This window comes from Gigantopelta aegis, unplaced genomic scaffold (assembly GCF_016097555.1).
Source record: "Gigantopelta aegis isolate Gae_Host unplaced genomic scaffold, Gae_host_genome ctg2497_pilon_pilon, whole genome shotgun sequence".
NCBI lineage: Eukaryota > Metazoa > Mollusca > Gastropoda > Neomphalida > Peltospiridae > Gigantopelta > Gigantopelta aegis.
The window spans coordinates 99,396-126,001 of record NW_024532939.1 but is presented as its reverse complement, the minus strand read 5'-3'; the positions used below and the strand labels follow the sequence as shown (position 1 = coordinate 126,001).

Sequence of the window (26,606 nt, the reverse complement as noted above, 5' to 3'; positions counted from 1 at the left end):
TTTGAATGCTTGACTTATTCGTTGGTTGTCTTGGGATTTCATTATAATGTCTGTATTTTGTGAAAGAGGGTGTTGTTTATGAATGTTTATTCAACCTTGTCATGTCAGTATGTAATTATTGAGTTATTGTGGTATCTTGTGTAACATTTTATAGTGACTGTGTTGTAGTATTGTTCCCTATAGAAACCTCCTTATTAGTTATGGGCATACATGAATTAAGAACACCCTCTATATTGAGGAAACTTGTTCTAATCACATACTAATACTTTAGTGTATTATACAACCTCTATATTGAGGACACTTGTTCTAGTCCCATACTAATACTTTAGTGTATTATACAACCTCTACACTTGTTCTAGTCCCATACTAATACTTTAGTGTATTATACAACCTCTATATTGAGGACACTTGTTCTAGTCCCATACTAATACTTTAGTGTATTATACAACCTCTATATTGAGGACACTTGTTCTAGTCTCATACTAATACTTTAGTGTATTATACAACATCTATATTGAGGACACTTGTTCTAGTCCCATACTAATACTTTAGTGTATTATATAACCTCTATATTGAGGACACTTGTTCTAGTCCCATACTAATACTTTAGTGTATTATACAACCTCTATATTGAGGACACTTGTTCTAGTCCCATACTAATACTTTAGTGTATTATACAACCTCTATATTGAGGACACTTGTTCTAGTCCCATACTAATACTTTAGTGTATTATACAACCTCTATATTGAGGACACTTGTTCTAGTCTCATACTAATACTTTAGTGTATTATACAACCTCTATATTGAGGACACTTGTTCTAGTCCCATACTAATACTTTAGTGTATTATATAACGTCTATATTGAGGACACTTGTTCTAGTCTCATACTAATACTTTAGTGTATTATACAACCTCTATATTGAGGACACTTGTTTCTAGTCCCATACTAATACTTTAGTGTATTATATAACGTCTATATTTCTAGTAATATATTAACATTATAACAACAGTTTAATAAAATTATTACAATAAAGTATATTTGCAGAAATGTTTTCATAATATGTTTTATTATACATACATAATAAGTATTGAAAATTAATGAAAAATGATCATTTTATTGGGAAAAGGAAAAAAAAAACAATAAAAGTCTCAATTCCTTCTTTTTAACAAGCCATACATTGACATTTTGTGATATAAGGTACATTGCGTTGTTCTTGTTCAGTATAATTACCATTCTGGTCCTGACAGTTAAAATTAATGTTAATTTTTCGAATTCTTGGTTCGTTAGTATTGTAAACAGGCTTACAACAATTGCAAGTTGTCTTCAAGTATTTTGGGATGTCGTCTACGCTAAACCTGAAAAATAAATATAATGTAATATGTGTCATTAACATTGTCATAACTAGAAGTGAAGCTTGGTTGTGAAAAATTTAAATAATATGCCTAAATTAATTCCGATTATCACTAAAAACTTGGACACCGTCCTTAGTATAGAAATATTCTTAATAATATAGATTTAATGTTCTAAAGGCGTTCTCTATACAATTGTGCGTACCGTGTTGTCGCTATTAAGGACACTTCGTACGAGGAGCAGAGTCCAGTACACGATAAGACAATGGTCTCGCCAGTACAACCTTTGTCGTTTGTGTACTTCATCTTATGAAAGTACCGATCACAAGTGGGACGATACACCAAGGTAGGCGTTAGATCGTTCTTGTGGGAGCCGATTGTTCCTACCACTAGCACAGCCAGACACACACTAGGAGAAACTTGGCAGCCATATTATGAAGTCGGAGAATTGGAGCTTACAAAATATTAGAGTGCTGACAAAATTCTCTTCCAACAACTTTATAATAAAGATAAGTAATTAAGTGGGTGTGGTTACATGGTTTATTAGAGAAAGGAATTTAAAATATGCTTTTATGGAATTCATTCGTAGCCAAACTATTATTGGATGTCTTTTAGAATAAACAATAATTTATGCAAAGTCAGCTAAATCTTCAAGTCATTGTTTCTTTTTATTATGGTGTTTTCTTTTTGTTGATTCAATTAACTTGAGTTCTTCCTCCAATGATATAGGTCCCATAACAAGATTACTATCGCGAAGAATCATTTCTTGTCTATAAAAATGTTAATATTTTAATATATGAAATATCTTTAAAAGGACACTCTATATTTAGAACATTTCTAGTCCTATACCATAGGTGTAAGAATGAATTTCTTATTGGGGGGGGGGGGGGGGGTGAGGGGGGGCATTATTATTTACTTAGTTTGACACATGCATATATATGCTGTATATTATTATTTTGTGTGTCACATAAAATAAAATGATTATGTATTTGGTTGGGGGGGGGGGGGGCATGGCCCCCCAGGTCCCCCCCTATTCTAATAATAGTAATAATACCCTTACTTATTAGGGTACTCCCCCTATTATTAGTATACAAATACTTTGAGAGAACTTGCTGAGAAACTTTACCAAAAACTTGTCCCAACTATGTTCTTAGAAGAAATTTATAGTACTGACAGGACGTCCTTGCTATTATTCATGTTGTCAATGTTTACAAAATACTACTATATTTCATTATATTACGCAATATTTGATTCCTAATTGAATCGATAACTCTCTATAAATATCCCCTATAGTTAAATCTTATCTAAACAACATTGTTAATATGCCCTTAATTATTAGGGTACTCCTCTTTTCAATATGAATACATATATATATATAGTAAAGAGATTTTTGGGAGTCGCAATAAATAGAGAATATTGGAACTTTAAAGGAACAAGAAGTATCAATAATTCTTACTTGTGTAAGTCTCTCAAGATGGTCTCAGCCCTCTTTTGTAAGTGTGTTCCTCTACGTGAGCTCTTTGACTGTTTACATGGAGATTGTTTTGAAGTGGCTGTGCCTAAATCACCGTCTACCTGTACTGCTTTGTCAGCATATCTCTAAATAATACACACATCAAGATATATTTTAATAATGTATGACCATCTATATTCTAGACAGTCCCATACTAATAGTTTAGTGTATTATATAACCTCTATATTGGGGACACTTGTTTTAATCCCCTACTAATACTTTAGTGTATTATATAACCTCTATATTGAGGACACTTGTTCTAGTCCCATACTAATACTTTAGTGTATTATACAACCTCTATATTGAGGACACTTGTTCTAGTCCCATACTAATACTTAGTGTATTATACAACCTCTATATTGAGGACACTTGTTCTAGTCCCATACTAATACTTTAGTGTATTATACAACCTCTATATTGGGGACACTTGTTTTAATCCCCTACTAATACTTTAGTGTATTATATAACCTCTATATTGAGGACACTTGTTCTAGTCCCATACTAATACTTTAGTGTATTATATAACCTCTATATTGAGGACACTTGTTCTAGTCCCATACTAATACTTAGTGTATTATACAACCTCTATATTGAGGACACTTGTTCTAGTCCCATACTAATACTTTAGTGTATTATACAACCTCTATATTGAGGACACTTGTTCTAGTCCCATACTAATACTTAGTGTATTATACAACCTCTATATTGAGGACACTTGTTCTAGTCCCATACTAATACTTTAGTGTATTATACAACCTCTATATTGAGGACACTTGTTCTAGTCCCATACTAATACTTTAGTGTATTATACAACCTCTATATTGAGGACACTTGTTCTAGTCCCATACTAATACTTTAGTGTATTATATAACCTCTATATTGAGGACACTTGTTCTAGTCTCATACTAATACTTTAGTGTATTATACAACCTCTATATCGAGGACACTTGTTCTAGTCCCATACTAATACTTAGTGTATTATACAACCTCTATATTGAGGACACTTGTTCTAGTCCCATACTAATACTTTAGTGTATTATACAACCTCTATATTGAGGACACTTGTTCTAGTCCCATACTAATACTTTAGTGTATTATACAACCTCTATATTGAGGACACTTGTTCTAGTCCCATACTAATACTTTAGTGTATTATATAACCTCTATATTGAGGACACTTGTTCTAGTCTCATACTAATACTTTAGTGTATTATACAACCTCTATATTGAGGACACTTGTTCTAGTCCCATACTAATACTTTAGTGTATTATACAACCTCTATATTAAGGACAATATCCATTTGTCCACTGTAAAGAGTTTAACGATATCCCATAAATGAATGCTGGAATCAACTTACTTTCTTCTGAGCCTCCATTCTGCTTCTAGCCTCAGCAGCTCTATCTAGGACTCGCTGCTTCCTTAAAGCTTCATAATGATAAGCTTCTGCCATAACAGATTCTCTGTTCGATTATTAATTAACAAGTTACTTCTCACTTGAAAGTGTAATGCTCTGAGCCACACCCTGACCTGAGAGACTGTGAATAATGTTGACAAACTGCTGGAGGCCAAGTACGCGACTAACATGGCATCAGAAAAAGCGAGAGAAGACTTACCCTCAAACAAGTTAAAAGATATCCTTCATATTCAACTAGAGGTGAGAAAAACCAAATAAAAATGTCACTTTTAAAATAAAAGAAACTCATACCAAGCTTATCTTGAGATGAACACAATAAAGGGAGGGGGCGTTACCCCTTTGCCTTTGCAGGTCACAGAGCGCCTTCTTGAAGCTGAAGAGCAGAAATTGAGGCTTTTAAAAACAGAAATAGAACTAGCTAAACACACTGGAGGAGGACATAATGCTGTTAAAGACAACAAGGTAAGGCTCTATAACCTGACTATCTTTATTCTCTACATTGAAATTGAAGGACAAAGAGTTGGAGACACAAGAGAATACACTGATGTCAGTAACATTATATCAGGTTTATAGATAATATATTTGTATGTAGGCGGATACGATCACAATATCAACGATTAGTGCAGGAAATGCAGTCAATGGGTATGATACATAAGAGGAAAATTCAGGTATTACCACAAATCGATCAATGATGTTAGTTTTTAATGTTTCTTGATTTAATATAGGTATCTCGTAGTTTACCAGCCATCGGTATGAAACAGACTCCTAAGAGAAGGGTAAGTGCTAGCATTGACCAATAACTCTTATAGTGGAACCTCTTATAAAGGACAAAGGAGACCCTCTTTATTTAGGATACTCTAATCCCATACTAAAGCTTTAGCATATTCTATAAACTCTATATTGAGGGCACCTCTATACTAAGGATATTTTCTAAGTTCCCAACATGTCCACTATAGAGATGTTCCACTGTACTTTGCATTAATGGTAGGATAGCCCATATCAGACTGTGTCATTATTAAGTAGAATTATTGTCTCATTATGAACTATTACTTCTTCAGCCCTCAGTGTTTGATAGTATGGTCCCAAAGGAGAGGCTATATGCTGCCAAAATGGATGAGGTAAGCTCCTTCATTAAGCATTAATTAAACTTTTGTACTAGCTTGCTCAGCATAAAAAAACTGATGATTACAGATTTCGCAGTGATGATGCTAAGTCAATGTTGTATTCTCCACAGCAACTAGCTGAAGTATGTTTCTAACTTATAGTGTTATCATTGGATCTTTTTGTATAGGAAATAGAATATAAAGATGGTGTTGTAGTGGCTGGATCTTTAGATGCATTGATACAACTATTAATTCCAACTGAATCATATTATCCTGAGGTAAGATATTAATATTAATAGAAATATTATAAACGACATCCTTTATATTAGGATTAGTCCCATACTAATACTTTAGTGTATTATACAACCTCTATATTGAGGACACTTGTTCTAGTCCCATACTAATACTTTAGTGTATTATACAACCTCTATATTGAGGACACTTGTTCTAGTCCCATACTAATACTTTAGTCTATTATACAACCTCTATATTGAGGACACTTGTTCTAGTCCCATACTAATACTTTAGTGTATTATACAACCTCTATATTGAGGACACTTGTTCTAGTCCCATACTAATACTTCAGTGTACTCTATATTGAGGACACTTCTATACTGTTCAATAGTGTCCAATATAAAGATCAACATTACAAATTATTATTATTTTTTGTTGTTTACAGAGAACGTTCATATTTGCTTTCATTTTGTGCTCAAGAATGTTTATACAGCCTCATCAGTTACTAACAAGATTCTCAAGAGTAAGCTAACTCTGATAAATAAATGCTTTTAAATTCTGTTATGTAGATATTTCAAGTTATACAACAAACAATCTACAACTTCAAAGAAAGTATGAGTGTATTGAGTTAGTCCCTATAATTATTTACTAATTTATTAGCCTGGTCGTAAGAGTCCGGTCCCTCACTTTGTACAGTTAATTAGAGAGTGGACAGAGACGTTTCCTTATGACTTCCGTGATGAAAAAATGATGCGTGCATTAAAAGATATTACTCAGATCTGTGCAACTCTATCTCCTGTAATTTAATTTAATTTAATTCATGATTTATCTCATTAATACTGTTATTAATAGGAGCAAAGACGAGAAGTGGGCCAATTACAATCGACTCTTATTCAGAACCTTTCAACATTAGACAGATATGAACATGTGCTAAGTCAAGTTAATGCTGTAGCCTTGCAGAAATTGATAGATCCTCGAACACAAGTGAGAGAGAGAGAGAGAGAGAGAGAGACAGAGAGAGACAGAGACGAGACAGAGAGAGAGACAGAGAGAGAGACAGAGAGACAGAGACAGAGAGAGAGGGAGGAAGGGAGAGAGGGAGAGAGAGAGAGAGAGAGGAAGAGAATTAAAATAAACCCATTAATTTTATTGTATATTATTTTCAGGTGGACATATTAAGAACTTGTGATAATCCTCTTATTTTAGCACAACAATTAACACACATTGAGCTGGTACAATAATTCCACCCTCTTCATAAAATATTTAACTTTCTTTTTAAAGGAAAGGCTCAATAATATTGGACCGGAAGAATTTGTGCAGACATTTATAAAATCCCCAGCAGATTCTGGGGTATTATTCATTATTATATATAATTTTAAAACATTACATTTATTTATAGGAGGTTAAAAAGACCAGTAATATAGAAGCTTATGTTGAATGGTTTAACAGATTAAGTTATTTAGTAGCTACTGAGATTTGTGTGGTAAGCCCCTACTCATTTTGTTAATAATAATATAATATTATATTGTAGTCTGATAGAGAAAGGAATAGAGTCAGATTATTGGAGTTTTTTGTTGACACAGCAATTCAGTGTTTGGGTTTAAATAATTTTAATTCTTTTATGGCTATTGCTGGTAAGTAAATACTATTAAAGGCACTTTTAATTAAGGACAACCTTGTTCTAGTCCCATACTAATACTTTAGTGTATTATACAACCTCTATATTGAGGACAGTCCCATACTAATACTTTAGTGTACTATACAGCCTCTATGTTGAGGACACTTGTTCTAGTCCCATACTAATACTTTAGTGTATTATACAACCTCTATATTGAGGACAGTCCCATACTAATACTTTAGTGCATTATACAGCCTCTATATTGAGGACACTTGTTCTAGTCTCATACTAATACTTTAGTGTATTATACAACCTCTATATTGAGGACACTTGTTCTAGTCCCATACGAATACTTTAGTGTATTATACAACCTCTATATTGAGGTCACTTGTTCTAGTCCCATACTAATACTGTAATGTATTATACAACCTCTATATTGAGGACAATTTTTAAGTCCTGCATTGTCCACTATAGAGAGCTTCCATTTAATGCATTAATAAATGAAATTATATCTATCCTATCTTTCTTTAGCTGGCCTGTACATGAGTCCAGTTGTACGTCTCAAAAAGACAGTATGTTCTAGTATTATATTGAGAAATAAAAATGTCATATATTTGTAATTTCAGAGAGCAAAATTGAGCAGTGACAAGTTTGAAGAACTCGAAGTATGAGTTATTATTATTATGACTGTAACTGAACTCTCTCTCTCTAATAGCATTACCTTGATCCTACTGAAAATTTCAAGATATATCGAACATCACTAGAGGTAGCCATGATGAGAGCACGAAAAGAGAACAAAACACACTTGTGTCGTGCCTTTCTTCTCACTAATAGTCAAAGATCTATACTTTCAAAACCAGACTATGCCAGACAAGTAAGTCATAATGAATTATAGTAGTAGAATATCTTATAGAGAATAGTCTGAATTAAGGACACCTTCTATATTTATGACATTTGTTCTATGCTTATTTAACTACTATATTGAGGACATGTCTAAGGACAGTGTCCAACATTTAAAATGTTCATATAGAGAGGTAGCTCATTTTATTTTCTTTACAGGACTCCTAGCGGGTCATAAAATTTGAGGTAATGTATATACTTACACTATTCACAATATAATGTATTATTTATCATAGAAATGTCTTAGTATAGCTAGACTAGTATCACCATTATTGACTTGGAAGGAGACTGTTGTAAGTTATAGTGTCATTTATTGATTGTATTATATAATATGATGGTTTGTGCCTTTGTTAGTTACCTTATGAAAGACACAGGTTGACATTGAATTATTTAATGACTGTTCCTATTCATACTGATGATGGTTAGTTTATAGAGATGGATGGACAGATGACCTGTCTTTCTTTCTCTCTCTCTCTCTCTAGAATTGTTGTTAGTATCTTATGAAGTTGAGCCACCAGATACTCCAAGAGAAAAAATACACTATCAAGAATTAAAGTTAGTCTATCACTCTCGAGATGATACCTATCATCTCATTCTCTTCTTGTTTTTTTCCTATCATCTCATTCCGGTTCCCTCTTCTCTCTCCGGTGTCCCCCCTTTTATGTTTTCTTTCTTCCTTCATCTCCTCTTCTTCTCCTTTCTCCCCTTTTGCCCCCTCTGTCCCCTCCTCCTTCTTTCTTCCTTCATCTCCCCTCTTTTTCTTTTACCCTCTGTCCCCTCTCCTTCTTTCTTCCTTCATCTCCCCCTCTCTCCTTTATCCCCTTTTACCCTCTCTTGTCCCCTCTCCTCTTCCTCTCTAATTCTGTTTGACTTTTCTCCCCTCCTTGAACCCTTCTTTTCTCCTTCTTCCTCCCCCTACTGTATCTCTTTACTCCTTTTTCACCCTCTCTCACAGAAAACAACTAGGTTCTTATGCTCGTTGTATTGGTAAACAAGGTGGTTCTGTTTCTAGTGCTTTTCCTTCAACAACATTCACAGCCTATCCAGTGAAGAAAGACAACAACTAGCTAGAACCACAAATTATTAATACATTATGTTATATATGCCACACACAACAACTTTGTATGATAAACACACATTGTTATATATTCTCATAGTATTGCATTATACTGAAAAAGAACTATGTATAAAGGAACTTTATGGGATTTGAACTCTAGGGTTAAGGTCCACTACTCTACCCACTACACCAATTGCTCAACTGATGAATAATTCAACCACAGGCACTAATACTGCTATGGCTGCTACAACTATACATCGTTGATTACAAATTAATGTTACAAACCTCAAAGGAAATGTGGAATCATAATATAATAAATGAACAGATGGTCAAATATATTTATACAAGAATGAAAAGGTGATAAAATATAATGATTTAACTTGGGTCATTTTTTGATTCTGTTACAGGTAATAGTGTTAATCTGACAGTTAGTATTCCTTCAAGTAATGAGGATACTTCAGTTATTGAGAGATCACGTACAATATGTCCATTTATGGCTACAATTTCATCGCCTGGGTTAAGTAAACTAGCATAAAATTTATTCATATTTTCTTGATAAAATCGTGACACAAATATGCTCTTTTTTTGTGAAGTAGATTCGGGATCAAATCCCTGGGCTATATATATTCCAAATTTTCCATGAGCTGGACGGTTTAGTTCTATAGTTTTAATAGTACCTGGTCCAGTTGTTATAACATGTCCAATATGACGAAAATAAGATGGCCGACTAACAGGGTCAAGTTCTTCTTCGTAATCTATCCATCTTTTTTCCGCTCAACATCACACTCTTGTCTGATACTGTACGTCCAACTGGGCGGTGCTTGTTGCCACGGAAACTGTTTCTAAGTCGTGAAAATAGACCTTTTTTCTTCCTATCTAAAGAAACAGTTAGCTGTTGAGCACTTTGACTAGCTGGTATGTACATGACTGGTTTGTAAGTATTGGTCTTTGGAGTAAAACTTTCATGATAAAATTGAGAACCAGAACGTCCACGAAATTCTTGTAAATTGTTGTCTGTGCTATCGTTGACTACAACCTCAGGAATGGATGATTTCAATGGGTCACTATCACTTCTTCCAGGTTTCGAAGAAGGTAAACAGTCAAGTGAGTCGACATGACCGTCCTCGGAGGTTAAAGTACTGCTACTACAACTAGAATTATCTTTGATTGTGTTCAAAGGGACATTGTTTAGCCAACCCAAAACTTTCCGTGGAGAAGACGGTTCTGATATCGAGGACTTGTGTTCACTTGTTGTTGTCACTGGTATACCGGCTTTTCTTACCATATCGATCAGTTCTTCTCGACTTGGTCGCTCTCCGTTAGACATAACACGAGTAGGAGATTCTTCTATAGGAGAATATCTATTGTCTAATTCGCTAGCAGAAGATGGCATTTCGTTCGAGTGGATAATAGTCTCCTCAAGTGTAGCCATGCCGTCTTAAAGAGAAGTTATTCATTGATGATGGGCGTGGCTATTATGATAGCTCGTGACCTCACAAGAACTAAAGTGAACTTTGTGATTCATAAAAGAGGCTGACGCAGATCCTAGTTGATCATTACAATAATCTAGTCACGCTTTTTCCTTGTTAATATCCTCTAACCTTTTCTCTGTCATCAACTATGTCACTTGAAGACCCCTTTTATACCGTAAGAGAGTAAGTTAACATCTCCTGATGTAATATTGAATATTAGTGTCTTTGTCCTTTAGCGATGTTCGTGATTCACTAAATAACGCCCAAAAGTTATATTCTCAATGGTGTATGTTATTAGAGGACCAGTCTGACTTAGACAAACTCCAAACAGCATCAACAGACTTGAGATCATGTATAAAAGCATAGAATGGGATTTACAAGACTTAGAAGAGACTATAAGTCAGTCAATGAAATCTCTGTATTTTACGACTATTCTGGTATAGGTATTGCTGAAACTAACCCTCAAAAGTTTAGATTAAGTGTCGGTGAACTAGAAACTAGAAAACATTTTATTCGTGATACTAGACACGTTGTTGATGTAAGTATTACTAACTCAACTTGTTAACATTATATATGTTTGTTAACATAATGTAATATATACTAGACTAAATTATTTTAAAGTGTTAGTGTTATTACATCTGTTGTGTGTCTTGTGACCATTTAAGTCCATATGGGTGGCTAGTGATGTCCATCAGCCTATCCCAATGTCAAAGTGCTTTGTAAATGTAATGACCTTTTATCTAATGCTTTGATAATGGTAACTGGTATTACTGCCTACATCTCTTACTATAGAAAATTAAACACACATGACTAGTGCCCAGGCACAAGGAGTTATGGAAAATATGAAGAGACAAGTAAGTTAATAATATCTATTTATGGAAGCTTTCTATATTAGACTGTGTCATTGTACTTACTATAGAGGTATCCTCAATATAGAGTTGTATAATACACTAAAAGTGTTAGTATGGGACTAGAACAAGTGTCCTCAATATAGAGTTATATAATACACTAAAGTATTAGTATGGGACTAGAACAAGTGTCCTCAATATAGAGGTTGTATAATACACTAAAGTATTAGTATGGGACTAGAGGAGTGTCCTCAATATAGAGGGTATCAATTCAATATATAGTTTCGTTGTGAGAAAAACTTCTTTATATAAGGTGACCTCACTTTAAGGACATTGTTTAAGATCCTTATGGATTATCCCATAACAAGAGGAAGCCCTTGAATTAACACGACCCCATACAGTGTAGATAACATATATATATATACACATGTGTGTTTCCCCATTTGGGAATAGTGCTGTTCTGTTTTTGTTGACAGGGACATGTGTTGCATCATTATGTGATAACATAAGGACATGTACATGTATAGCGGACATGTAGTATAATGTAGTATCCTCTATTCTGTGGTCACTTCCCTTTACTATTGATTATAGTAACTGATGTCATAACTTTTGTCTGTTCCGTGCTTTTGTGGGTTCCCCGGTAAACTGTGGTTGTCGTAGCAACAGATATTTGAATGGGTTCATGTGACATCATGAATGTTATTATTATTAATAATGAATTTTGTATAGATATCTCATACACTATTAAAGTTATCATGTAGATATACTGCATTAACGACACTCTCTATATTAAGGACACTTGTTCTAGTCCCTGCTAATACTGAGTGTATTATACAACCTCTATATTGAGGATATCTCTCGGATTAGTGTTAATGAACAGCACAAAAGAGAGGATGTCCCTGTAATTATAACAATTAACCTAATAGCTATCCTATTGTGTCCTCAACTTACTTGGCAGTTATACTAGTAAGACAATGTTGATAAATGTTTTACCTAAAATAAATAAAATGAACTTGTACCTTGTATGCTCATTCCTTATAAACTGATTATTGTGTCTCTTATATATAGCAATTATTGACTAGTAGTTCACAGAGAAAGCCTCGTGGACGATATCAGAAATTAGAGGAGGAGTTAGAACGTTCTAATCAAGATTATATTGATCAACAGCAACATCAGCAACAAGTAACTATCTGTCCATTTTGTGTTATATCTGTCCATCTCCTTGTTATTTATTCATCCATTAACCATCCATTCATCTATCGACTTGTCTATCCATCCATTCACATATTCATATCATCCATTGTCTATTCATTCATCTATTGCAATACTGTTATATGTCCATTTGACTCTTAGATGCTTCTCACACAACAAGATCAAAAAATTGATAAAGTTAGCGGAACAATAGGAGTATTACATAAAATGGGTCAAGATATTGGAATAGAATTAGATGAGCAAAATAAGTTAGTCTATTTTTGTTAAGAATATGTATTTTAATGTTTTTATTATTTTTAGAATGATTGATGATATCGATGATGATATTCAAAGACTGAATACTCGACTTGTGGCTCTGACAAAACGTGGTAATAAAGCAATCAGAAACTCAAGTGGTAAGTTTATATATACATTGTATATTATGTAGATTACTCTCTCTCTCTCTCTCTCTCTCTCTCTCTCTCTCTAGATCGTTGTCAAATAATTTGTATTGTTATACTTATAATAGTTATTGTATTAATATTAATAATGTTTTTTGTTCCATTTTAATAAAACAATGTAAATTATTTATAAATACTCTTTTCTGTTTATTTGTTCTTGTGTGAAATATTATAATGTTATTATTTTAAAATAAACATAGTTAATTAGTAGGCGTGCCATTATTTTGTGTTGACCACGCCCTTTTCTGTATGCGCATGCGTTTATTATTACATCAGTCAGCAGAATTCAAAGAAGAAGCGCCAGTACTTACCTGAGCAGGGCCAAGTCTTAGAGAATAAGCTATTTAAAAAGGGTAGTCATGTCTATAGATGATTATACAAAGATTGAAAAGATTGGAGAAGGGACTTATGGCGTCGTTTACAAGGTAAGTCTTCTTTTCACGCTATATTTCTTACTCGTTGTAAAGGCTAGACATAAAGCTAGCGGTAAGTTTGTGGCCTTGAAGAAAATACGTCTTGAGAGTGAGGAAGAGGTGTACCCAGTACAGCTATTAGAGAGATTTCAATATTGAAGGAAGTTCAACATCCTAATGTTGTGACGTAAGTGAGAGTGTGAGTATTGTGAAGTGAATGGAATGTGGTTATTTCACTAATAGAAATAATATCTCTCTCTCTCTCTCTCTCTCTCTCTCTCTCTCTCTCTTTGTGCAGACTTGAGGAGATAATTCATCAAGATTCTAAGTTCTATCTTGTTTTTGAATTCATGAGTATGGATTTAAAGAAATATCTTGACACTATTCCATCTGGACAGTATATTGATCCAGTATTATTAAAGGTAATGATCACAGTAATAATGGATACATGGTTTGATAAATGGATACATAGATTGATAACTGGATACATGGATCAATAGATAAATGGATTAATAGACAAACATATAAATGAATGGATGTATTGTATGGATAAATGGATGAACATACAATCTACAATGACCATACATTATAGTAGTTATATTTATTGTAAATGTTCTATTGTTAATATTATTATTAACTTCATTATTTCTTATATTAATAGAGTTATACTTACCAGATCCTCAAAGGTACAGTTTTCTGTCATTGTCGACGTATTATTCATCGTGACTTGAAACCACAAAATCTGTTAATTGATGCTAAAGGAGCTATTAAACTGGACTTTGACTTTGGACTTTGGACGAGCCTTTGGTATACTCAGTTCGTGCATATACCCATGAGGTATCAGTCTCTCTCTCTCTCTCTCTCTCTCTCTCACACACACACACACACACACACACATACAATGACCCATTTTTAAATTACACAGGTAGTAACACTGTGGTACAGGGCCCCTGAAGTCTTACTTGGTTCAGCACGATATTCTTGTCCCATTGATGTATGGAGTATAGCTTGTATATTTGCTGAAATGTCTAATAAAAAACCTCTGTTTCAAGGAGACTCTGAAATTGATCAACTCTTCCGAATTTTCAGGTTTATCAAACAGGTTTTATAAACTGGTTTAACTAGCTCCACTGTAGGATTTTGGGTACACCTAATGATACAACATGGCCTAATGTAACTGAACTACCAAATTTTAAACCAAATTTCCCTAAATGGATTGGAAAGACAATAAAACAAGTTTGTCCTCGACTTGATGCAGCAGGTTGTGACCTGTTAATGGTAAGTTATTGTTCAATGATCCTTTTTAATTCTAGTGTCTTTAATATCAGCAAATGTTGGTTTATAATCCTGGGAAGAGAATGTCAGCAAAGACTGCTATGCAACATCCTTATTTCAGTGATTTAGACAAGTCAGGTCTACCTGATACAGTACAGTCTTAAGAACATATTATAACATTAATATTTTATGTATGTATCATTAACTGTATACTGTATTAACACACACTAATACATCTGAATGGAATAAATTATAATAAATAAAATAACTTGTATAGTCTAAGATTACTTGTTTTATGATGGACTTGTAAGTAGAGAGTTGTCCTCAATTATAATAACTGAGAGCTCATTATTAAGGGCGTGTCTAATTTGAAAGAAAAGCTGGCTACGTCTAGATCAGGTTTGACTACATTATTATAATAGTTATCTATTGTTATGTGTGTGTGTGTCATGTTCTACAGATTATTATGTACCTACAAAGAGGTCTGATCACTCCACACATATAGTGGGTGACTACCTCTACATGTGGGGTGGTGATATAGATGGTCTCCCTAGGTACATGATAATGAAGTCAAACAGAGGATGACCTCTGTTATTGAGGTATTTCACTTACCAACTGGTAGATGGGAACAACACCTACTAATGGAAAACCTCCACTGGGTGTTTTGGAACTATGCCTCCACTGTTATCAGTAACAGGATCTACTATTTTGGAGGCTATTGTAATCATGACCAGTGTCGTCACAATAGTGTCAACTCATTAATAACAGATTCACTTACATGGAATGAACTGTTCCCAACTAATCCAAGTATGGGTCCAATGATGAAGTCACACTGTGGGATGATATCACTTACATTCAATAAAGTGGATTATCTACTGGTAGTTGGTGGATATGGTCCACGTCCTACCTCTCCACAATCTGGTGCTCAGTATAGTGATGATTATGGTAATAATGTTCGTACTAATGAACACCACTATTATCAGTTATCCAGTGGTAAGAAGATCAATATATCATGTTATTAATACATTATATATCAAGTACAATTTTATAACTGTTTGTATTTCAGGTCAGTGGATAATACCAGAAATTACTGGAGAATGTCCACCTCCTTGTAGTTAGCTTCACTCTTACATCACTACCTAATAACAGAGCTCTGTTATTTGGTGGTGATACTCCTAATGGTCTTATTAACACTGTGTATATTGCTCAGTGTACAAAGACTGCAGTGGTGAGTACAATATGTATTAAGTTAAAGTATTTAGTTACTGTATAATATTGTGGAGTAATCAAGTTTAAAGTTTGATATTATTAAATGAACTAAATTTATAGTATATAATGTCTTTATATTATTATTAGGAACTGTTTTATTAATAAACAAGTGATTTATTGTTTGTTAATATTTCTTTAATCAACTTAGAGGTTATATTGATAACTGAAACATTCCTTTAGTCAACTATATAGTGATACCATTTTTCATTGACTAAATGTCACTCTTGAATAGTAGCCTCCCTTTTTGTATATCAGTGAAATTGATGATGAGCTTGAATAAATGATACAATGACTGCTTAACAAAATTGTCTATTGATAATTTATAATTGATTATTAATATTAATATTATATATATAATAATAATATGTATAATATTATATTAATTAATATTAAGTTGTTCTGTTAAGTGAAAAAGACAAAAAAAGATAATTTTTATTTTTTAAAAAATGTTTATTCAGTCAGGAAATAACTGTAGTTTGATAAAGTCCTTAAACAAATGAGTTCACAATGAGGTAATATTTGTTTAAAATTTCTGTCAATGCTTGATCTATCATTTACTAACTGATACACAAAGTTTAAAGCTATTGTTTATCAGGAATGTTCAGAATCACTTCTAACTCTAGAAACTTTAATAATTCACAATTATATTTTAAATAGTGACCTCAAATAGTAAATTTCCCTATTGTTGTTCAATATTAAAATAGATGTCCCAGGTCTTATTAAAGGAAATATTGTAACTAAATTAAAATCACATAAACTATAAAATGAACAAATATTCTTAAACATTTCCCAGTATACAGTATTAATTACTGCTATGTTAATTGTATAATATGTTAACTTGAATATTATCTACCCAGCACTGGGAGAAGATAAGTGAACCACTTCACAAATCAGTGAATTGGCCTCAGAGTAGATGGGGTCATGCTACCACTATTATCAGTGACCTACATGTGATGATGGTGGTGGAATGGATACATATACATTGACAGCTGGTTATTTAACATTGATACAAAGACATGGACAAAGGTTAGTTACTAGTTATCATGTGACCTAACACTAACACAAAGTGAGTTAATGTCTATGATCTACAATATGAGGAGATATAATAAAGTGTGACTATTTGAACTTTGACCTCTGAAAATAACCCTCATCTATAGAAAATTTCTAATTAATAATAGTTATTGTTTTTATGACCTGGTTTTATACCTGTAGTCCTGACACTATAGTATGTTAACATTTATGATAGTATAGTCTATTGATATATCTGATTTGTTTATAGTTATAATTCAGTTATTAAAGACTGTACATAAGTACTTATGTTCATGTTTTAAAGTATTGTAACATGTCAACTCTACCAGTTCATACAAAGTTATAGTCTGTTACTAGAGTACATGTATCCACTGATGTTACATGTATAATGACTAGTTTTGTAGTAATATCATAACATCATTATTATAATGTCATATAGTACACTATATTCCATCTTATAGCTCAATATACCAGAGTCAGTGACTAAGAGAAAGAGCCACTCCCTCTCAGTATGGAATGTGTCACCTACCACTGTATGGGTAATACAATTTGGAAGAAATCTAGTTAAGGGATGAACTCAATGATACTACAGTGATAGAACTTAGTAAGTACTGTCTATTGATAATAGTATTTGTTATATAGTACACACACACATTATCAGTATTATCACAGTATGATATAGGAGTATTGACACATTAACTGTTTATATTACAAACTAGTCTCATAACTCAATACTATTGTAACATACTATATCTCTCACTGTAGTATGTAATGATGACCAGTGGACTGTAGGAGATGTAATAACTAACCTGACATCTACTGAAGAATATCAACTTAAGCTACAACAGAAGAGACATGGACAACCTCAACTTACTGTCCAATCTCCTACACGTCTTCAACCTTCATCTTCATCACGTCAAGAATTACAAGAGAAAGATAGAGAAATTCAACGTTTAACACAACAACTTGAAGTTACCAACAAAGAGCTACAAGATACCAAACAACAGCAGATAGATATGACAAGAGCTCTTCAAGAGGACCTTGAAACAAAAGAAAGACAACTACATCAACTACATCAAGAACTTCAAGAGAAACAACAAACTCAAGCTAATCTTGAACATGAGCACAGAAATAGAGAAAGGTTACTTCAACAACAACTACAAGATCAAGAAGAGAGAGAAAGACAACAGTTACAGGATAGTCAAGAGAGAAAGAGTACTACGTCAAGAGTGTGATGACAAGACCGAGAACATGATGATTATCGTCAACAACTCCAAGATTGAACCACTGCTCTTCAACAACAACTCAAGAGCTATATCTACTCTACAACACAACAGTTATAGCCACTTTCAACAACAAGTTCAACAGTTACAAGAACAGTCTCACTGGGTAGTGAGGAAGGAGGAGATTGAGATAACTGAGGAGATCCTTGGAAAGGAGGTTGGGGAGAAGTCAAGGTGGCTAAATTTCGTGGCCTTAGAGTAGCTGCCAAATGTCTTCATGAAGTTATCCTGTCACCATATAACATATCAGTTTTTACACGAGAAATGGAGATTGCTGCTCGAGTACGTCATCCTAATCTCCTTCAGTTCATAGGAGCCACTAAAGTGGGTACTCCTATCATCCTCTCAGAACTAATGCCAACTAGTCTTCGCAAAGAGCTAGAAACTGGTCCTCTACCCTATCATGCTGTTTTAGCTATCAGTCAAGATATAGCCTGTGGTCTCAACTATCTCCACCTCTTTAAACCAGACCCAATACTACATAGAGATGTCAGCACTGCTAATGTCCTTCTTACTGCATTGTCAATGGGTGGAGAGCCAAGGTATCAGACTATGGTTCAGCTAATCTTCAACCAATGATTGGTCGTACAGTCAATCCAGGTAATCCAGTTTATTCTGCTCCAGAAGCTGGTGTACCAAAAGACCATTCTCCTGCAATGGATGTTTACAGTTATGGTGTTGTCTTGATTGAAATGATGATCTGTCGTATTCCTGAGGTAGCTCAGAGACAACTTCATATTAACAGTATTAGACGACAAGCGTTTAAAGCTCTTATTGAACGATGTTTGAAAGAGAATTGTAGAGAACGTCCGACAATGTCAGAGATCCTAACAGACTTCAATGAAACCATTTAATAGTATACTAGTGTGTGTTATAATTTTAGTAGTAAGGTTATTATAATAGTTAGTTTAGTTATTGTACTATGTGTGATTATTATAATAATATTACCATATATGGACATTTTGCAGAGAAGTGAATGTATGAATTATAACTGGCATTTCTGCCCTTTCACTTAGAGAAGGCAATGCTAGACTATATATATAGAGAGAGTGTTTCATAGAGAAAGTTTTATCTCAAATGTTGACTGACATACAGTTATATTAACAATATAAAATATAATGTTATTTATATAGTATATGCTGGACTTCTTAATGTACAGATGTCTATATTAGGATGATAGTGAGCTGGTCCTGGAGTAGATTCTGTTAAATAGAACATTAATATTATAGTTGTTAAAGATAATGCTGACTTGATCTTTTGTTGTGAGATGGTAAATGTGATATAGTGTAAGAAGGATAAGATGTCAGTGTAATATTAGTGGCCTCTAGTGTGTTATAACTGTTAGGAGCTGGTTGAATAGTTGAGCCTATTAGAAGATATAAGATCATACTTAAATGGAACATCTCTATAATGGACACTATGGAAGTCTAGTGTGACAGTCTGAACCTTAAGCCACATACTTAATGTTTAAGGTTTAGTGATAGGATCAGTATTAAAATATGGTGATCTCAGACTGTCACACTGTACTTCTTTAGGACAATGTCATTAGTAGAGGTGTGTCCTCAATATAAAGGTCATTAAAGTATTATTAGTATGGGCCTAGAACAAGTGTCCTGAACTTCAGACTTATAATTTATTCCAATTTTTATTACCAAGAGGTAGAGTTGTTTTAATTCTCATAGAATAAGATGGTGCTGTCCTTGTAGTTAAAGATTGACGTCCAATTATATGAGGTATATTATAGGAACATGGAGTAGTATTCTAAAATTAAATAGATTTAATAAAATTATAACTAAATTATATAAAAATTACTTGTTCCCTGTCCTGATTAGTTTGATAAATCCATAAATTTGTGGTCGTAATTGGAGGGGTTTTACCTGTTACCATGACAACATTATCAATTTAAAAATAGTAATAAAGGACATACTGTTAATATGATGGGTTGATATCCAACATAATGGACCTTTACTACTTAAAGAAGATGGTCGGACATCATAGGTACAGGGAGAAAGTGTTGCTATTTGTTCCAGAGAAAGAGGTGGCGTGAGACCAAGCATTGTCTTAAACCTGAAATTATAATCCTCTCAAGACTTTTCACTATATTACTTACCAATACAATGAGATGTCTTTGGTTTTTCAATAGTATAAAAAGTGGAGGAGTTGAGGTTACTATAGAGAATATTATTAACAATGATCTAATTAATTGAATCTATTAATTTTACTGCTAATAAAAAAAAGCGCGAATTGTTGTTATTTAAAGATTGCTAGCGGACAAATAGTCGAATCTGATTGGTCGAGGGCTTGAAGTATATAAAGAACTGCGCTGGAATTTTTATCATTTCTTGTCCAAGTTAGTTTGTAATAAAGATGTTGTCCTTGTTGCTGTGAAACTAACTATGGTCTACACTACAATGACTACCTCATCTCTACAGAAACCTTCTCTCTCACTTACCGAGTCAGTTTTAAGACAATCCTTTGAGGTCTCTTAGCTGGTCGTCCATTAGGAGTCAGTGAACACAATCTATCTCTAAAGAACTGATGCTCTTCCATTCCAGCCCCACCTAACTAAGACCACACCCCCTAGATATTTTAAACTCTTTATGTACTGTGTGGTGTGGTAGCCTACTCCTGGCTATTGTGAACTGGTAAGTACATTGTTTATACAATACTATAATTGGTAATGTATTTAATAAAATATTAATAAATTGTATCTAATAATGAACTATATACAAATCTATTCTATAAAATTTAAATATTCTTTTCTAGTTAATAAAAGTTCCAGTTGTAGTCATTACTCATGGACAAGACCACCTCACCTCTGTCTGTGACATATCTCTCACCTCCAGTAGGTCCTGTTACTAGAGGTGTTGTCCCAAGACAGTCTAGTCCACGAACTACTAGCTCATTGGTGAGTGATGATGTCATTGTCATGTGACCTTTATTCTCTCCTGTATAGCTACCTACCTCTAACACAGTACAGGATAAGATGACAAGTTTGAGAGAAGAGAACACAAAGTTAGTATCACAAGGACAAGTCTCTTGTCTCTGAACTAGAAAGCACTTCACATCAACTAGAATTAGCTAATGCTAAGGTATTTAATTAACTCTTAATCATAGGGGTTAGTGTTATTATCCTCGTCATTAGATTCATAATTTAGAGGGTCGACTTAAAAAGTCAGACTCAATCACACCTCAACCACACCCCCAAGCACCTTCAAATCAACTTCAACTGAGAGAAGAGAGAGACAAGAATGGAGTACTCGTCAGAAAGTCTTACAAGATCAGTTATTAGATGTACAGGAAGAATGCAGGTATTATAATGTTATATTAGTATTACCATATATGGTTATGTTGATGTGTGTAGGCGATTAAGAGATGCTTGTGTTGAAGCTGAACAAAGAACAACAAAGAGCAAGAGAGCAGATACTTGTAATTACCAGACAGAGTAAGTTATACTTGTAATTTAGGACATATCTCTATATTAGGACACTTGTTCTAGTCCCATACTAATACTTTAGTGTATTATACAACCTCTATATTGAGGATATCTCCATGTTCCAACTTTAGTGAATAAACCGTGTATCTACTACTATAGTTCATATATATATGATAGTCAGTGATGCTATCTATATACAACTCTAGACCACTATATGATGACTATATTATACCACCAAGATCTGAGACTATCAGTAGTTACATCTTCCAATAAAACCTCACTATTAAAGACATCCCTTGTAAATTGAACTAGTACTGATAAGCCTCTTTAAAGAAAGAATGCCCCTTTAATTAAGATAATTAGTTAGAATTTACTGTATATTATTAATAATTTATTTTATTGGTATTATTTCTTTTAGCCTTTGTCATCACAAAGTTGTAGAGGATTTCCATCAACTAGTATTAGCACTTACACTAGACATTCTAATAAAACTGAAAATATTCTCTCCAATTATAAAACTGTTAGTGGAAGTAAAAGTGCTTACAGCTCTCTCTTATCAAAACCAATCCTCACTGGTGGAAATAGCTACCCTCGTGAAACAGGTCTAGACGGTCATTATCAGGTAGTAATACCAGTTTGTCCAGTGTTAAGTCTGCTAGAGAACCTCTCACATTTTCCACACTTAGTACATTCAGTTCTGCCTACTCCAGTGTCCTTGATAGTACTGGATCTAGTTCAGCTGTAGAATTAGAGAGAGCAAAAATAAAGATCAGAAAATTGGAAAAAGAGGTCAGTTAGTGCATTTACTGGAATTGTCATGTGACTTCTTCCTCTTATCATGTGACTAGTTTTGTCTTACTTAAAGTGATTACATAATTGTCACATGACATTCATCTCTTTTCATTTGTATTAGGTAACTGTTTTAGAACAGCAACTACAAGAGAAAACAAAACTATCAGAAACTCACGTTGAGGACCTGACACAACTGAGGTCCTTACTAGCACAAGAGAAAGCCACTCATGCTATCAGTTCCCATCAATCACAAGAGAAGGCAGCTAGGTATAATATAGTCATGTTTATCTATTGCTAATGTTTTTTTTTAGTTTCTCCTAAATATAATATATTCTTTCTTAGTGAATTAGGTCGTATTAAAGCATTACATACTGAACAATGTAATGATTTGGAGACACAGTTACATCGTCTTAAAAGTGACAAGGTAAAGTTAGATGAAGAAAACTCCAAACTTAGAACATCACTTAAAGTAACTATTATTTCTCTATAATTGTATATGTAATGGATGTTTTTGGTAGGGAGTCAGAGTGAGGCTAAGCTACTTTCAGATAATGTATCAAAGTTACTTGCACAGTTAGATGGTGAGTGATGATGTCATTGTCATGTGACCTTTATTCTCTCCTGTATAGCTACCTACCTCTAACACAGTACAGGATAAGATGACAAGTTTGAGAGAAGAGAACACAAAGTTAGTATCACAAGGACAGCGTCTTGTCTCTGAACTAGAAAAGCACTTCACATCAACTAGAATTAGCTAATGCTAAGGTATTTAATTAACTCTTAATCATAGGGGTTGTGTTATTATCCTTGTCATTAGATTCACAGTTTAGAGAGTCGACTTAAGAAGTATTACATCAGTCAGCAGAAATTCAAAGAAGAAGTGCCAGTACTTACCTGAGCAGGGCCAAGTCTTAGAGAAGAAAACTATTTAAAAGAGCAGTCATGTCTATAGATGATTATACAAAGATTGAAAAGATTGGAGAAGGGACTTATGGCGTCGTTTACAAGGTAAGTCTTCTTTCACGCTATATTTCTTACTTGTTTTAAAGGCTAGACATAAAGCTACTGGTAAGTTTGTGACCTTGAAGAAAATACGTCTTGAGAGTGAGGAAAATGTGTACCTCTCTACAGCTCTCTCTTCTCTCGATTCTCAATCTCTCTCTCTCTCTCTCAACTCTCTCTATCTCTTGTTCTGACTCTGAGAGTCCTGACTGTCTCTCTATTGTCTCTCTCTCTCTCTCTCTCTTCTCTCTCTCTCTCTCTCTCTCTCTGTGCAGACTTGAGGAGATAATTCATCAAGATTCTAAGTTCTATCTTGTTTTTGAATTCATTAGTATGGATTTAAAGAAATATCTTGATACTATTCCATCTGGACAGTATATTGATCCAGTATTATTAAAGGTAACAATCACAGTAATAATGGATACATGGTTTTGATAAATGGATACATAGATTGACAAATGGATACATGGATCATAGATAAATAGATAAATGGACAAAACATAACATATGGATGTATTGTATGGATAAAATGACCATACATTACAATGACCATACATTATTGTAAATGTTATATTTATTGTTCTATTATTAATATTAATGAGTTTTGGACTTCCTTGGACAGTTTTCTGTCATTGTCGACGTATATTCATCGTGACTTGAAACCACAAAATCTCTTAATTGATGCTGTCTATTAAACTGGCTGACTTTGGACTGGACTCTCTCTGGTATACCTCTTCATGCATATACTCTGTCTCTCTCAGTCTCTCTCTCTCTCACTCTGCCTTTCTCACACACTACACACACAACACACACACACACACATACACTGACCCATTTTTAAATTCCACAGGTAGTAACACTGTGGTACAGGGCCCCTGAAGTCTTACTTGGTTCAGCACGATATTCTTGTCCCATTGATGTATGGAGTATAGCTTGTATATTTGCTGAAATGTCTAATAAAAAACCTCTGTTTCAAGGAGACTCTGAAATTGATCAACTCTTCCGAATTTTCAGGTTTATCAAACAGGTTTTATAAACTGGTTTAACTAGTTCCACTGTAGGATTTTGGGTACACCTAATGATACAACATGGCCTAATGTAACTGAACTACCAAATTTTAAACCAAATTTCCCTAAATGGATTGGAAAGACAATAAAAGAAGTTTGTCCTCGACTTGATGCAGCAGGTTGTGACCTGTTAATGGTAAGTTATTGTTCAGTGATCCTTTTTAATTCTAGTGTCTTTAATATCAGCAAATGTTGGTTTATAATCCTGGGAAGAGAATGTCAGCAAAGACTGCTATGCAACATCCTTATTTCAGTGATTTAGACAAGTCAGGTCTACCTGATACAGTACAGTCTTAAGAACATATTATAACATTAATATTTTATGTATCATTAACTGTATACTGTATTAACAACACACACTAATACATCTGAATGGAATAAATATAATAAATAAAATAACTTGTATAGTCTAAGATTACTTGTTTTATGATGGAACTTGTAAGTAGAGAGTTGTCCTCAATTATAATAACTGAGAAGCATTATTAAGGGCGTGTCTAATTTGAAAGAAAAGCTGGCTACATCTAGATCAGGTTTGACTACATTATTATAATAGTTATCTATTGTTATGTGTGTGTGTGTCATGTTCTACAGATTATTATGTACCTACAAAGAGGTCTCGTCACTCCACACATATAGTGGGTGACTACCTCTACATGTGGGGTGGTAATATAGATGGTCTCCCTAGAGTACATGATAATGAAGTCAAACGGAAGATGACCTCTGTTATTGAGGTTATTTCACTTACCAACTGGTAGATGGGAACAACAACCTACTAATGGAAAACCTCCACTGGGTGTCTTGGCTATGCCTCAACTGTTATCAGTAACAGGATCTACTATTTTGGAGGCTATGTAATCACATGACCAGTGTCGTCACAATAGTGTCAACTCATTAATAACAGATTCACTTACATGGAATGAACTGTTCCCAACTAATCCAAGTATGGGTCCAATGATGAAGTCACACTGTGGGATGATATCACTTACATTCAATAAAGTGGATTATCTACTGGTAGTTGGTGGATATGGTCCACGTCCTACCTCTCTCACAATCTGGTGCTCAGTATAGTGATGGACTATGGTGGTATTGTTCGTACTAATGAACACCACTATTATCAGTTATCCAGTGGTAAGAAGATCAATATATCATGTTATCAATACATTATATATCAAGTACAATTTTATAACTGTTTGTATTTCAGGTCAATGGATAATACCAGAAATTACTGGAGAATGTCCACCTCCTTGTAGTAGCTTCACTCTTACATCACTACCTAATAACAGAGCTCTGTTATTTGGTGGTTATACTCCTAATGGTCCTATTAACACTGTGTATATTGCTCAGTGTACAAAGACTGCAGTGGTGAGTACAATATGTATTAAGTTAAAGTATTTAGTTACTGTATAATATTGTGGAGTAATCAAGTTTAAAGTTTGATATTATTAAATGAACTAAATTTATAGTATATAATGTCTTTATATTATTATTAGGAACTGTTTTATTAATAAACAAGTGATTTATTGTTTGTTAATATTTCTTTAATCAACTTAGAGGTTATATTGATAACTGAAACATTCCTTTAGTCAACTATATAGTGATACCATATTTCATTGACTAAATGTCACTCTTGAATAGTAGCCTCCCTTTTTGTATATCAGTGAAATTGATGATGAGCTTGAATAAATGATACAATGACTGCTTAACAAAATTGTCTATTGATAATTTATAATTGATTATTAATATTAATATTATATATATAATAATAATATGTATAATATTATATTAATTAATATTAAGTTGTTTTGTTAAGTGAAAAACACAAAAAAGATAATTTTTTATTTTTTAAAAAATGTTTATTCAGTCAGGAAATAACTGTA

General features: G+C 33.6%; 2 protein-coding genes and 1 pseudogene across 2 annotated transcripts; all 3 read left to right on the top strand.

Annotated features, from left to right (window-relative positions):
- Window positions 1-4,585: 4,585 nt before the first annotated feature.
- LOC121391468 (ras-GEF domain-containing family member 1B-like) lies at window positions 4,586-7,905 on the top strand. The gene is made up of 10 exons (XM_041523094.1): window positions 4,586-4,741; window positions 5,005-5,055; window positions 5,338-5,397; window positions 6,277-6,414; window positions 6,783-6,848; window positions 6,898-6,966; window positions 7,016-7,099; window positions 7,148-7,250; window positions 7,766-7,806; window positions 7,861-7,905. Exons 1-10 carry the CDS (start codon window positions 4,586-4,588, stop codon window positions 7,903-7,905), a joined length of 813 nt encoding a protein of 270 aa, XP_041379028.1.
- A 2,906-nt stretch (window positions 7,906-10,811) lies between these two features.
- On the top strand, window positions 10,812-15,015 carry LOC121391467 (annotated as a pseudogene).
- A 3,681-nt stretch (window positions 15,016-18,696) lies between these two features.
- Window positions 18,697-25,942, top strand: LOC121391466 (cell division control protein 2 homolog B-like). The gene is given in 10 exon segments (XM_041523092.1): window positions 18,697-18,974; window positions 21,797-21,877; window positions 22,555-22,657; window positions 22,782-22,927; window positions 24,285-24,347; window positions 24,349-24,389; window positions 24,472-24,676; window positions 24,724-24,865; window positions 24,916-25,014; window positions 25,931-25,942. Coding segments are annotated over 10 exon segments (1,170 nt in total).
- The last annotated feature ends 664 nt before the right edge of the window (window positions 25,943-26,606 follow it).